The sequence below is a fragment of the Scyliorhinus canicula genome, chromosome 5 (genome assembly GCF_902713615.1).
Source record: "Scyliorhinus canicula chromosome 5, sScyCan1.1, whole genome shotgun sequence".
NCBI classification, from domain to species: Eukaryota; Metazoa; Chordata; class Chondrichthyes; order Carcharhiniformes; family Scyliorhinidae; genus Scyliorhinus; species Scyliorhinus canicula.
The window spans coordinates 123,066,243-123,079,520 of NC_052150.1; the positions used below are offsets into that span (position 1 = coordinate 123,066,243).

The 13,278-nt window shown below is 44.3% G+C and overlaps 1 protein-coding gene across 1 annotated transcript in view; it reads right to left on the minus strand.

Annotated features, from left to right (window-relative positions):
• Window positions 1–411: 411 nt before the first annotated feature.
• The window catches only part of vps50 (VPS50 EARP/GARPII complex subunit), a 234,499-nt gene continuing 221,632 nt past the window's right edge, over window positions 412–13,278 (minus strand). The window contains exons 24-28 of the mRNA XM_038797578.1: window positions 9,149–9,245; window positions 8,853–9,011; window positions 4,442–4,563; window positions 1,414–1,603; window positions 412–1,171 (exon numbers count right to left, since the gene is read on the minus strand). Of these exons, the coding sequence (XP_038653506.1) occupies window positions 1,052–1,171; window positions 1,414–1,603; window positions 4,442–4,563; window positions 8,853–9,011; window positions 9,149–9,245 (688 nt within the window). The 3' untranslated portion in view covers window positions 412–1,051. The remainder of the gene's footprint in view (window positions 1,172–1,413; window positions 1,604–4,441; window positions 4,564–8,852; window positions 9,012–9,148; window positions 9,246–13,278) is intronic.

Sequence of the window (13,278 nt, forward strand, 5' to 3'; positions counted from 1 at the left end):
TGGTCGCGGGCCAGGCCAGCGTGGACCATATCACCCCTCCCTCCCCCCCACCCCCGACAAGGACCCCGACAAGCCAGGTCCCGCCGGGATGGATCAATGTCCATTTCACGCCAGCGGGACTGGCCAAAAACGGGTGGCCACTCGGCCCATTGGGGCCTGGAGAAATGCCGGGGGGGGGGGGGGGGGGGGACGACGCTGCCAACGCCCGACCAGCACGGCGTGATCCCTGCCCCCACCCGAAAACCAGCGCTGGAGAATTCGGCAGCCAGCATCGGAGTGGCGGGGCGGAATTCACGCTGCCTCCCGGGGGGGGGGGGGGGGGGGGGGGGGGGGGGGGTCGTCGGAGAATCGCGCCTGAAATCTCTCCATGGAGCATTATGACTGATATACCACAAGCCGATGCGGGGTATAAAAATTCTAAGTTTGAGTTGTTTATTATTGAGTCATAAATCCATGATACATCTTCCATTTTAACAAGAAACAAGTTAGTTTTTCAAATTCTAGAACCAGAACAAATTATTTGAGGGTGTACAGAATGTAACGTGTTGTTTTACTTACAGCAGTTCTTATGAAGCATAAGTATCCTTCATTTATTAATATATTTTCTACATATGGAAAAATGATTGTGAAACCAATTTTAGCTGAAGACATTTGCTTCAGTACATATAGTAGTCCACACAATAACACCATTCAATTTACAGTTTCCTTCAGTTATAATACAGAATCCTTATAATCCATATGTCAACAGATAAAAATGTATAACCTGCTCCCACCAAAAGTAAGCAAACGTTGTAAATAGTTTCCATATAGGTTCTAAAAACAGCATTACTGGGAATATTGGGCTACCAAACAAGACAGGAAAAATAACACACATTAGTCACCAAAGCAGCATTTCCCAGTTCATCACTTAACATTGCTTTTTTTGATCAGAAAACAAGTAACATGCATCATAAATGCGTGTAACATAAGAGCTATTATTTGTTCATTTGGAGTGGAAATACATATCCCTCTGCCAACCAGAACAATAATAATGCACGACTGGTGGTGAGGGCTATCTTTTTGGCCTGTCGGATTCATCAATGGCTGCTATCAGCTTCTGTCGAGCTTTTTTATTTACATGGGAGCCCAAACAGACATTCACAAGGTTGGTTAGTTGCTTGGTTGAATATTCCTGCACAAAGAAAACAGGTCAAATTTCAGAACAGAAAGAGTAACTCAACTTTGCAAAACAAATTTGTATAAATCAAAAATATAATATGCTGACCTAAAAGTTCAGTTTGTTTATGTTTAAAATTTAACAGAAGCATAACCGTTTTGCAGGATGTGAAACCATTTGTTTTAAACATCTACAATGTGTATAAAACTTTGCAGCTGTAAAAATATTTTTATGGGCAATATTTTTTTCCTCCTTACCCTGTGCTCTTTAATCCATCTCTCCATGTCATTTTCAGTTAAATAATAGGCTTTAATGTAGGTTTCCACAAACTCCTTATCAGGGATTGGTCTAATGTCAGTCAGCTTCTCTAGCTTCATCAAAAACTGCTGGAAGTCCAGTTGCATCAAGGCACGTCCCTCATTACTGCATTTTTTCACATTTGCATAGCTGCAGCAGAAAGGGAAGAAAAAAAATACAGCACTCAAGGGAAACAAATTAATGTAAGATAATCAAATGAAAATGATAAAGCCCAGGATTTCTTGCAGCAAAGTCTAATTGTTGCTTGCACTTCAGCCTCCATCGGAATAAATTATTTGAAAATGGTCTCTAGTGGCAAGTATAGGTAATCTTCTACCACTATCTTAGCAAGTTTAATTAGACAAACCAAAAGCAAGTTGTGTGGAACCCTTCTAAAAATCTTCAAATTGATGGATGTGCAGTGCTAAATATCAAGACATTGTTAAATATTATTACAGTCTTATTTTTTCAGGAACTTATTTAGGAAAAATTACTTCCATCAAGAATTTTCTTGTCCAATTTGATCTAATGCAAAGGAAACTATCATATGGGACTCATTTTGCAGGAATCATAACGACACTTGAATATTAGAAAACTATTTATCTCTGCAGTAACAGAAAGATATGGTGTTATCTTTATCTGTTTTGCATTGATACATTGTGATTTGCAGCTTGTGACTTGTAAAGAAAGAAAATAAGAATAATAATTGTAACGTTTTTGCTACTTACATTGACCAATGGTAAACTGCAACAACAGGCTCAATAAAAATTGATTTAACTCTTCAGATTTAATTATACATGATCAAATCAGTACGTATAAGCATATGGACATGTAGACTAAAATGATTGAAGATGAGAAGAAAGTCAATTGGAAGGGCACAGAAGCAGGCAGACAGATGGATTTTCAACTACCACAAGGATTTAATGGCGACTATAATACTGCTGACACAATCATCAGCTGGCACATCATCGGGCATCATATTGTAGGTGTTGAAACCACAATGATATCCATCCAATGACTGTTAGTTGTTTATGAATTGTTTATAATGAATATCAATTGTCCCAAAGCAATTGTAAATTACTGGTATTTTTAATAAACTTGCTGTAATTATGTTAGGATTGTAAATCCCTTTGTATTAGTTTCCAATGCACAATATTACATGCTAGCACAGTGGTTAGCACAGTTGCTTCACAGCCCCAGGGTCCCAGGTTCGATTCCCGGCTTGGGTCACTGTCTGTGCGGAGTCTGCACATTCTCCCCGTATCTGCTTACGTTTTCTCCGGGTGCTCCAGTTTCCTCCCACAAGTCCCGAAAGACGTGCTTGTTAGGTGGATTGGACATTCTGAATTCTCCCTCAGTGTACCCGAACAGGCGCCAGAATGTGGCGACAAGGGGCTTTTCAAAGTAACTTCATTGCAGTGTTATTGTAAGCCTACTTGTGATAATAATAAAGATTATTATTATTACTTTCGAATTCAACAATTAATTATAAACAAACTGACTTGCAGTTTGAGACATGTTCTAAATCTTTTGATTGAACTAAAATATTGCAGTCAGTCGGTGCTAAAAATCTCCTACACACAAAATCATAATATTGAAAAATATATACCCAATTGCTGATCAAGTTATTGCCAAAATTAAATTCAGTGGCAGCAGTCATACCCGAGTCAGAGGGTGAATTCAAGGCAAACTCCAATCTCGAATTATACTTTCGAACAGTATCATAGAATTCATACAGTGTAGGAGGAGGAGGTCATTTGACCCACCAAGTCTACACCGATCCCTGCCTAAAAAGCACCCTGCCTAGACCCACGCCCTCACCCATCTGCATAACCAAATAACCCCACCTAACCTTTTGGACACAAAAGGGCAATTTAGCATGGCGAATCCACCTAACCTGTACACCTTTGTACTATGGGAGGAAACCGGAGCACCCGGAGGAAACCTACGCAAACAATGTGAAAACTCCACACTTTCAGTCACCCAAGGCTAGAATTGAAGCCAGTGCTGTGAAGCAGCAGTGCTAACCACTGTGCCACCGTGCTGCCCTGAGTACTGAGGGAGGTATCACAAGGATGAGTTTGTAAATTGAGTTGCTTCCTGCTCTTGCATTGATGTAAAGATCCCATATCACTTTGTGAAAACCATTTATTCCTCAACTACCAATGATAAAACTTTAATTTGTCCGAGGCACTTTGGGATGATCTGACGTCTTGAAAGGTGTTTTATAAAATTCAAGTTCTTTATTTTTAAATTAAGGGCTATTCAATGCTGCTGATCAAGACAATTTCTCTGATCGAATCAAACATTGCTCAAACTTGATTTACTTTGAAGACTCTCTCATCTGCTAAATCTGGACTGGATCAAACCAATATTCCAGAGCTGAAAGGACACGGAGGAAAATATTTCAAATCTAGATTGAGGTTGGGTGGTAAGACTTGATTTACTAATATAGTCATACAGGGTAATAAAACATTTAACTGTACTTTGATGTCAGTATGTGTAAAGTGTAATTATGCTGTTGGCAGGAAACATCATATCACCAGCACAGAAATCTGGCAGAAAGATTTTTCACTTTAATGGTTGGGATATGGCAGGAAGCGTGCAACCATATTTCTGACTTTTGCTGTCACTGGTAGCACAGACTCAGAAAACTGTCCTTAAAACTGATGAATTGTAACAGATCCCAGATATTATTCTGATGTGGTGCAATTATTTATTACCAAAATGTAATTCTTAAATATCTTCTGTCAGTACTATAAAGTTCAAATAAACTAGTATTTATCAGTTTAAATGTTTGACCCGGAATTCTGCAAGGGCTCCGATCACCTGCACCTTGGCACAGAAATGGTTGATAACAGCCAAGCATGGAATTTCTTTGAGGGCTTTGCTGATCTTCTAAAACTGCAGCAGGAGATTATGGGCAACTTTGCAGAAATTGAGGACCATTTCGAACTTTGGAAACGTAATGAACAGAAAACAACTTACCCTTCGACAATGGTTCTGTTAGCCAGTCGAATACAATGCTCCCAAAGGACATTAGACACTTGTAGTGGTATGCGCACCCGTTTGGAAACCTCAGATAACTTCTTATTGAACTGTTCAAATTCCTGCAGTAACAGATGTCAGAAATATACATAAGCATATCCTAACTCTATATAGCCACACATTTACTTGTATTTAATAACACTGAATTAATAAAAAGTCCCACTTTTAAGAGGTCCAAGGTTGAAAAATATACATATCTAGAGATATTAGGAATGACCTAATTTAGTAATTAAGTAGACTTTAAGGATAGTCTTTAAGGAGGAGCAGAAAATAAACAGGCCAATGTGGTGCTTAAGTGACTGAAGAAATGGTGCACAAGAGATCAACTTAAAGGAAAAAAGAGCTTGAAAAGTGGGGATGGAAGTGGGAAACAGCCATGGACTGAAAGTGGTTACAGAGGAGGTCTAACTTGATGGAAGCAAAAATAAGAGTTTTAAATTTGAGGTGCTGAGAAACAAGGGGCAGGTTCTCTGGTTCTCCAACCGCACATCTCTGTGGCGCACCATTCAACGGCGGCGGGATTCTATCATTGTAACCACCACGCACCAGCGGAGTGCACAGGCAGGAGTGTGCTGCCAGTGGGAAAAGTGAATCGCAACAGCTGGAGAGTTCCATCACAGGAAACAATGTAGGGCTAAAGGTTCCAGTTGCAGATGGACAAAAAGTACAGATGTGATCTTTCGAATAGAAAGAACATGGGTTTGCAAGTTCATCTTGAAGCTGAGTAGGAAATTACAAAGACAGAGTTGAGGCAGAGATCTCCCAAATGCACAGCTGGAGGAAACGCTGCCTCATCCAAGAACGAATATAGGACAAATAGTATGTCAGCACAGAGTAGTGAAAGGTTTGAAATAGGTCGTGGAGGTAGAGCTGTTAGGTCTCATTGTGTGGAACATGTGTAAACTAATCACATGTCAGTGGATGATTTCATCAAGTAGTGTGGAGATTAAGAGAGGGCCAAAGACAAATCCTTGGAAGATTTAATCAGTAGAAATGGTCACAGGTCTGGGAAGTAGCAAAATATTCAAGAATTCATCTGCTTGCTATCCCATTCTCATCTCCACAAGTTTTTTTTTTCTTAATTCTTTCATGAGATGTGGGCGTCACAGATAAGGCCACCATTTGTTGCCCATCACTAATGGCCCTCGAGCTAAGTGGCATTTTAAGAGTCAACCACATTGCTGTGGATCTGGAGTCACATGTAGGCCAGACAGATGATTTCCTCCCCAAAAGTACATTCACGAACCAAAAGTCAGTGTTACACAGCCTGGCATATATTCAATGACTCAGCTTCCACTGCAAAAGCAAGTATTTAATCCTCTGAAATTATTTTGAGTATCTCTTTTGCCAAGAGGACACCTGGAGCGTGTAAATTACAATTTGCAGCTCACTGCACAAAATGAGTGTTCTTGAGGCACCCTTGGTGCCAGGCACCAGGAGAGTGCAATTTAGATGGCCTAACCATGACCAGGTGGGGTTACAGGGATCGGCTAAGGGGTGGACGTAGGCAGAATGCTCTTTCAGAGGGTCAGTGCTGACTCGATAGACCGAATGGTCTCCTTCTGCACTGTCGGGATTGTATGGTTACATTGCCTTTTTAAAAAAAAACACAATTCCCCCTTAACTGAATGAGTTTTAAATCAGCTCCCATTCCACTTTAACAAAGTTATTCTATTGTATTATTCTTGTAGTCTTGCAAAACATCAGGTGACACGAGGCCTCGTTTTTTTCTTCAATATTTGTTCATATGATATTTTCCTAATCTAATCTCTATTGCTCCCCTGGTTGGGAGTGGTGTATGGAGGATAATGTCTTAAGGAACATATTTACCCTTAAGGCATACATAAGTTAAAAAATGACACGACTTCTGCAAAAAGTACTAACATTTTTGGTTTCTCGATTTTTACTTGACCACAAATTGAACTTCCATAACAACAAATAAAAATTTTAAGATCACTATGAACGTCTGGGGAAAAATAGACTTTATGGTAGCCCAAGGTATTCTAAAATTGACACATCCATAAGAATACAAAAATATATACAAATATAGCATCAACCGAGTATTCAATTTTTATAACTGAAACATAGAATTTGGTCAACAAAACAAAAACAAATTGCTTCCACTGATTGAGCTTAATGGTGGTCATGGTTAGGCCATCTAAATTACACTCTCCTGGTGCCTGGCACCAGGGCTGCCTCAAGAACACTCATTTTGTGCAGTGAGCTGCAAATTGTAATGTAAACGCTCCAGGTGTCCTCTTAGCAGAAGAGATACTCAAAATAATTTCAGAGAATTAAATACTTGCTTTTGCAGTGGAGGCTGAGTCATTGAATATATGCCAGGCTGTGTTACACTGACTTTTGGTTGACAAGAGAGAAAAGGGTTATGGGGGTCAGGATAAGAAAGTGCTGTTAAGACCATAATCAGATCAACCCTAACCTTATTGAAAGGGCTCAACGGGCAGAATGACATATTCCTGTTCCCATTTCTTATGTTTCTCTTTTTAAACCAAGGATCTCGCTACAACCCTCCCCCTGTGGTTTTTACACTATTGTACACAATTCCTGCCTTCTTTGATGACTTTTGTCTTGTTGGCTTAAGCAGAGGTTATGTGATTCTCCAGCACTGAACTCAAAAATTAGACTAGGAACTGGTGTATCCAGGCCCTGGCCTAATTTACAGTCCTTCTGATTCAAGCTTGCTGTAGGTACAGTCCCCGGATTTGTGAGATTTGTTTAATATTTATTATTTAGTGGCTCCTATAGAATCCCTACAGTGCTGAAGGAGGCCATTCAGCCCATTAAGTCTACACCGACCCTCTGAAAAAACATCCCACCCAGGCCCACTCCCCCTCCCACACCCCATCCCTGTAACCCCATAACCCAACCTAATCTTTGTACACTACTGGTTTATCATGACCAATTCATCTAACCCACACATCTTTGGACTGTGGGAGAAAACCTGAGCACCCGGAGGAAACTCATGCAGAAATGGGGAAAACGTACAAACTCCACACAGTTACCCGAGGCCAGATTTGCACCCTGGTCCTGGCTCTATGAGGCAGCAGCACTAACCACTGTGCCACCGTGCCGCCATTTAACGGCTCATCTTTATATAATATCATTTTTGCGACCAAATCACTACAGTTTTTAGGCTTGGTTTCATTCAAATGTTTTGCTTCAGAAATATTATAAGTTTGGACATGCTACAAAAATATTGCATTAGATTTTAAAAATGTGAAATAAACTATTCCACAGTGAATTCAGAGGTTACAGGGTTAAAGGGGACAGCAGAAAACTAATCCTCCTTTGAATATTTGGGATAAAGAATAAACACAGAAGCAATTTAAAGAAGGACACATTTAAATTGTTATCTAATTTCAACAACCATATTAAATAATTCCCATAGACTGTGGAAATTGATATGAATAATTTATGTGCTCCAACCTCCAGTCAGAGGTAAATTAGATTATCTGGGCACTTCATGTTAAAAAACACAGAATATTGAGTTATCCAATGCTGAAAAACTTAATGAAGTGATATTAGGACTTAAATTTGTTTGTATTATTAATTATTTGACGGAGCCGCACTTCAATTTAATTCTTAAGCTATTTCTGCCCATTCTAAATAATAAATACTTTATACGGAATAAGGTGAAAAGCTTTTATTATTTACAAGATCAAAGCAAGCAATACCATGTCCATAATCCAACGCGTAAATACCATGTCTATAATTCTAATAGCAAAGTGGTTAAAAGCTATTCAGTTACACTGCATATATTGGAGAGGAAAAACAACAATTCCAAAAATAAATTCGTATATTCTGAAATGGAGTTATTCGACTCGAAACATTAACTCTTTCTCTCCCCACTGGTGCTGCCAGACTGGCAGAGCTTTTTCTGTTTTTATTTCAAATCTCCAGCATCCACAGTATTTTGCTGTTATTTTCCTTTATTCTGTGCTATTCAATAATTTGGGCGGCACAATAGCACATTGGTTAGCACCGTTGCTTCACATCACCAGAGTCCCGGGTTCGATTCCTGGCTTGGGTCATTGTCTGTGCGGAGTCTGCACGTTCTCCCCGTGTCTGCGTGGGTTTCCTCCGGGCGCTCTGGTTTCCTCCCACACATCTGAAAGACGTGCTTGTTAGGTGAATTGGACATTCTGAATTCTCCCTCTGTGTACCCGAACAGGCTCCTGAGTGTGACAACTAGGGTATTTTCACAGTAACTTCATTGCAGTGTTAATGTAAGCCTACTTCTGACACTAATAAAGATTATTATTTGAAAACATTTCTAACTATTTAATAGATAATACTTTGCCAAAGCAACTTTTTTCATGCTTTCAGTTACCTTAAGAAGAGTATCGATATACACGTTGTGTTGTGACATAATTTCTTTGATATCCCATTTAACATTAGCCATAAGATGCAGCATCTGCTCATAATCAATGGCTTTGGCAGCCACAATCCAGTAAATTGGCTTGCGCAGCTCACTAGCAGTTGACACAGTCTATTCGATGTCAGACCAGAAGAGGAAAAAAGAGAAAAGAAGACGTCAACGACAAGTCAACCAAAAACTAACCCAACTGTTTCTCTCCATCACAACTGTAATGCTGGCACTACACTGGAAAGAAAATCAGTCCCTACCTGTGAATAAAACTGCTGCAAAAAAGGCTTCTTGGCTGAAGGCATCATGGCATCAAGATGTGGCTGCAGGCATTCAAATTGATCAGCCAGAAACACCCTATAAAAGGCATTGGAAACCTTTATCGCAAAACAATTTTTGTAAGCATTGCAAATACATCTGGCCAAGTGACAATTGAAACATTACAAGGAGGAACAAAGGAAGTGGTTAAAGGGACATTTCCATCGGAGAGCTCTGAAGAAATGCATCTGTGGCCTACAACTTCAAACTATGAGCTCATCTTTGTACTTATTCTCAAAAGGAAACAAATAATTTTAACCCATCCAAAAGAAGAATAGATTTTATAAACAACACAGAGACCCAAGAAGAATGGATAAAAAAGGGCAAATAATCTGTTCAAGCATCAACGCATGCTGCTGTGGCTGGGATATTTAACTTTCTGCTCTTCAGTCGCTGATTTGGAGCACTAGAACATAGAACATAGAACATAGAACAGTACAGCACAGAACAGGCCCTTCGGCCCTCGATGTTGTGCCGAGCAATGATCACCCTACTTAAACCCACGTAACCCGTATACCCGTAACCCAACAATCCCCCCATTAACCTTACACTACGGGCAATTTAGCATGGCCAATCCACCTAACCCGCACATCTTTGGACTGTGGGAGGAAACCGGAGCACCCGGAGGAAACCCACGCACACACGGGGAGGACGTGCAGACTCCACACAGACAGTGATCCAGCCGGGAATCGAACCTGGGACCACTGGAGCTGTGAAGCATTGATGCTAACCACCATGCTACCGTGAGGCCCCTTAGCACTGTTGGAACTTATTTTTTGGAGATGAATATTCTCATTATTTCTCACTGTGATATTTCTAATAACTGCTACACAGCACAGTTCTTTAGATAGTTTAAAGTAGAAAAGCTTCATATCTTACCAAAAATAATTTGGAACCAAAAAAACAAAGGATAGTGAAGAATCCAAAAGGTGAGTGACTGCCAATAAACTAGTTATATTGGAGCTAATTTCTTTATATATCTATTATACTACCATCAAGTCTTGAGAAATTGGAACAATTTTATACATTTATTTATACACACACACACACACTGGTGCATTTTCCATGGGACACCTCTACTAGAGTCCACTTGCCAACCAATCAGCACTCTCTTCCCATATAGTATAAATTGTTACTTTTCCCTTTATATTGATATTCTTGTGAAGCGTCCTGATGAATGCAAGATAAAAAGCTTCTGCATGCCTCCTTTTTCAGCAATATTTGTGTGTATAATATATACATTTAAATTCATTATATGTGACCATTTATTATCTGTATAGTTTTCTTGAGTATTTAAAAAAAAAGTCTCAAGGTGCTTTGTGCATATCTGCAGAAAACTGGCCAAACCATAAAAGGAGAGATTAGGAGGTAACCAAACAAGAAATTAGATAGAGAGGTTTCAGCAGGGATATCCAGAAAGGTGAATCTCTTTACCCTTTTAATATAAAAGCTTAGCTATCATAGAACATAACAGCGCAGTACAGGCCCTTCGGCCCACGATGTTGCACCGTCCTGTGAAACCCTTCTAAAGTCTCTCTACACTATTCCCTTATCGTCCATATGCCTATCCAATGACCATTTGAATGCGTTTAGTGTTGGCGAGTCCACTACTGTTGCAGGCAGGGCATTCCACGCCCTTTCTACTCTCTGAGAAAAGAACCTACCTCTGACATCTGTCCTATATCTATCTCCCCTCAATTTAAAGCTATGTCCCCTCGTGCTGGACATCACCATCCGAGGAAAAAGGCTCTCGATGTCCACCCTATCTAATCTTCTGATCATCTTGTATGCCTCAATTAAGTCCCCTCTTAACCTTCTTCTCTCTAACGAAAACAGCCTCAAGTCCTTCAGCCTTTCCTCATATGGGGCGAAATTCTCCGACCCCACGCAGGGTCGGAGAATCGGCCGGCAGCAGCGTTAATCCCGCTCCCGCAGGGTTTTTAATTCTCTGACCGGCCAAAAACCGGCGCTGTGCAAATCCCGCCGGCAGCCTCTGAAAACAGCTGGCGCCGGCGGGATTTCATTATATTTTTGTTTCCAGAAATCTCCGGCCCGAATGGGCCGAAGTCCCGCCGACGTGACCCGTGGCCACGTCGGCGAAAATCACAGTAGCGTTAAAACGGCGTCAACCATTGATGATGGTTGACGGCGTTCAGTGTCGGGGGGGGGGGGGGGGGGGGGGGGGGGGGTGTTGGGAGGAGGAGAGAGACAGACCGGCATCGGGGGGGGGGGGGGGGGGGGTTGCGGCATGGGGGGGGGGGGGGGTTGCGGCATCGGGGGGGGGGGTTGCGGCATCGGGGGGGGGGTTTGGGGGCAGCGGCGTGCAGAGAGAGGGGGGCGACGGATGCCCGGGGCCAACGCACCGTCGCCCCCCCCCCTCTGTACGCCGCTACCCCCTACCCCAACCACCCCCCCTCACCACCCCTACCTCCCTCCAACGCCCCTACCCCCCTCCCCACCACCCCTACCCCCCTCCAACGCCGCCCCCCCATCTCTCGCAACGCCGCAACCCCCCCTCATCGCCGCAACCCCCCCTCTCAACGCCGGGTCCCCCCCCCTCTCAACGCCGGGTCCCACACCCCCCCCCTCCCTCTGAAGGCCGGTACCCACACACCCCCCTCTCTTCTCCTCCCCCCCTTCCTTCCTCCTCCCCCCCTTCCTTCCTCCTCCCCCCCTTCCTTCCTCCGTTAGTGGGGGAGGGGGGGGGTGCGGCGTTAGTGGGGGGGGTGCGGCGTTGGAGTGGGGTAGGGGTGGTGAAGGGGGTAGGGGTGGTGAGGGGGGGTTGGGGTAGGGGCAGCTGCGTGCAGAGGGGGGGCGACGGTGCGTTGGCCCCGGGCATCCGTCGCCCCCCTCCTCTGCACGCCGCTGCCCCTACCCCCTCCCCTCACCACCCCTACCCCCTTCACCACCCCTACCCCCCTCCAACGCCGCCCCCCCCCTCTCAACTCAACGCCGCAAACCCCCCCCCCCCCTCTCCTCTCAACGCCGCAAACCCCTCACGCCGGGTCTGTCTCTCTCCTCCCCCCCCCCCAAATGCCGGTCTGTCTCTCTCCTCCTCCCCCCCCCCCCCCCCAAAATGCCGGTCTATCTCTCTCCTCCCCCCTCCCCCCCCCCCCCCCCCAAAATGGCGGTCTGTCTCTCTCTCTCCCACCCCCCCCCAAATGCCGGTCTGTCTCTCTCTCTCCCCCCCCCCCCAAAATGCCGGTCTGTCTCTCTCTCTCCCACCCCCCCCAAATGCCGGTCTGTCTCTCTCCTCCTCCTCCCCCCCCCCCCAAAATGCCGGTCTGTCTCTCTCTCTCTCTCCCCCCCCCCCCAAATGCCGGTCTGTCTCTCTCCTCCTCCCCCCCCAATGCCGGTCTGTCTCTCTCTCTCTCTCCCCCCCCCCCCCCCCCCCAAAATGCCGGTCTGTCTCTCCTCCTCCTCCCCCCCCCCCCCCAAACGCCGGGTCAGTCACTCTCCTCCTCCTCCCCTCCCCCCCCCCCCCCCCCCCCCAAACGCCGGGTCAGTCTCTCTCCTCCTCCTCCCCCCCCAAAACGCCGGGTCAGTCTCTCTCCTCCTCCTCCTCCCTCCCCCCCCCCCCCCCCCAAAACGCCGGGTCAGTCTCTCTCCTCCTCCTCCTCCCTCCCCCCCCCCCCCCCCCCCCCAAAAAACACCGGGTCTCACCACTTCCGCAGCTGGTGAAACTGACGCGTATCGCGTCAGTCCGCTGCTGGCCCCTCCGGGAACGGAGAAAAGCTGCCTAAAAGAAGGTCCCACGCCGGAGTCATCTACACCAATTTTGCTCGCCGGAAATCGGCGTTACGACGGTCTGCAGAGAATTTCGCCCATGATCTTCCCTCCATACCAGGCAACATTCTTGTAAGTCTCCTCTGTACTCTTTCCAATGCTTCCACATCCTTCCTATAATGTGGCGACCAGAACTGCATACAATACTCCAAATGCGGCAGCACTAGAGTTTTGTACAACTGCAACATGACCTCATGGCTCCGAAACTCAATTCCTCTACCAATAAAAGCTAACACACCGTACGCCTTCTTAACAACCCTCTCAACCTGGGTGGCAACTTTCAGGG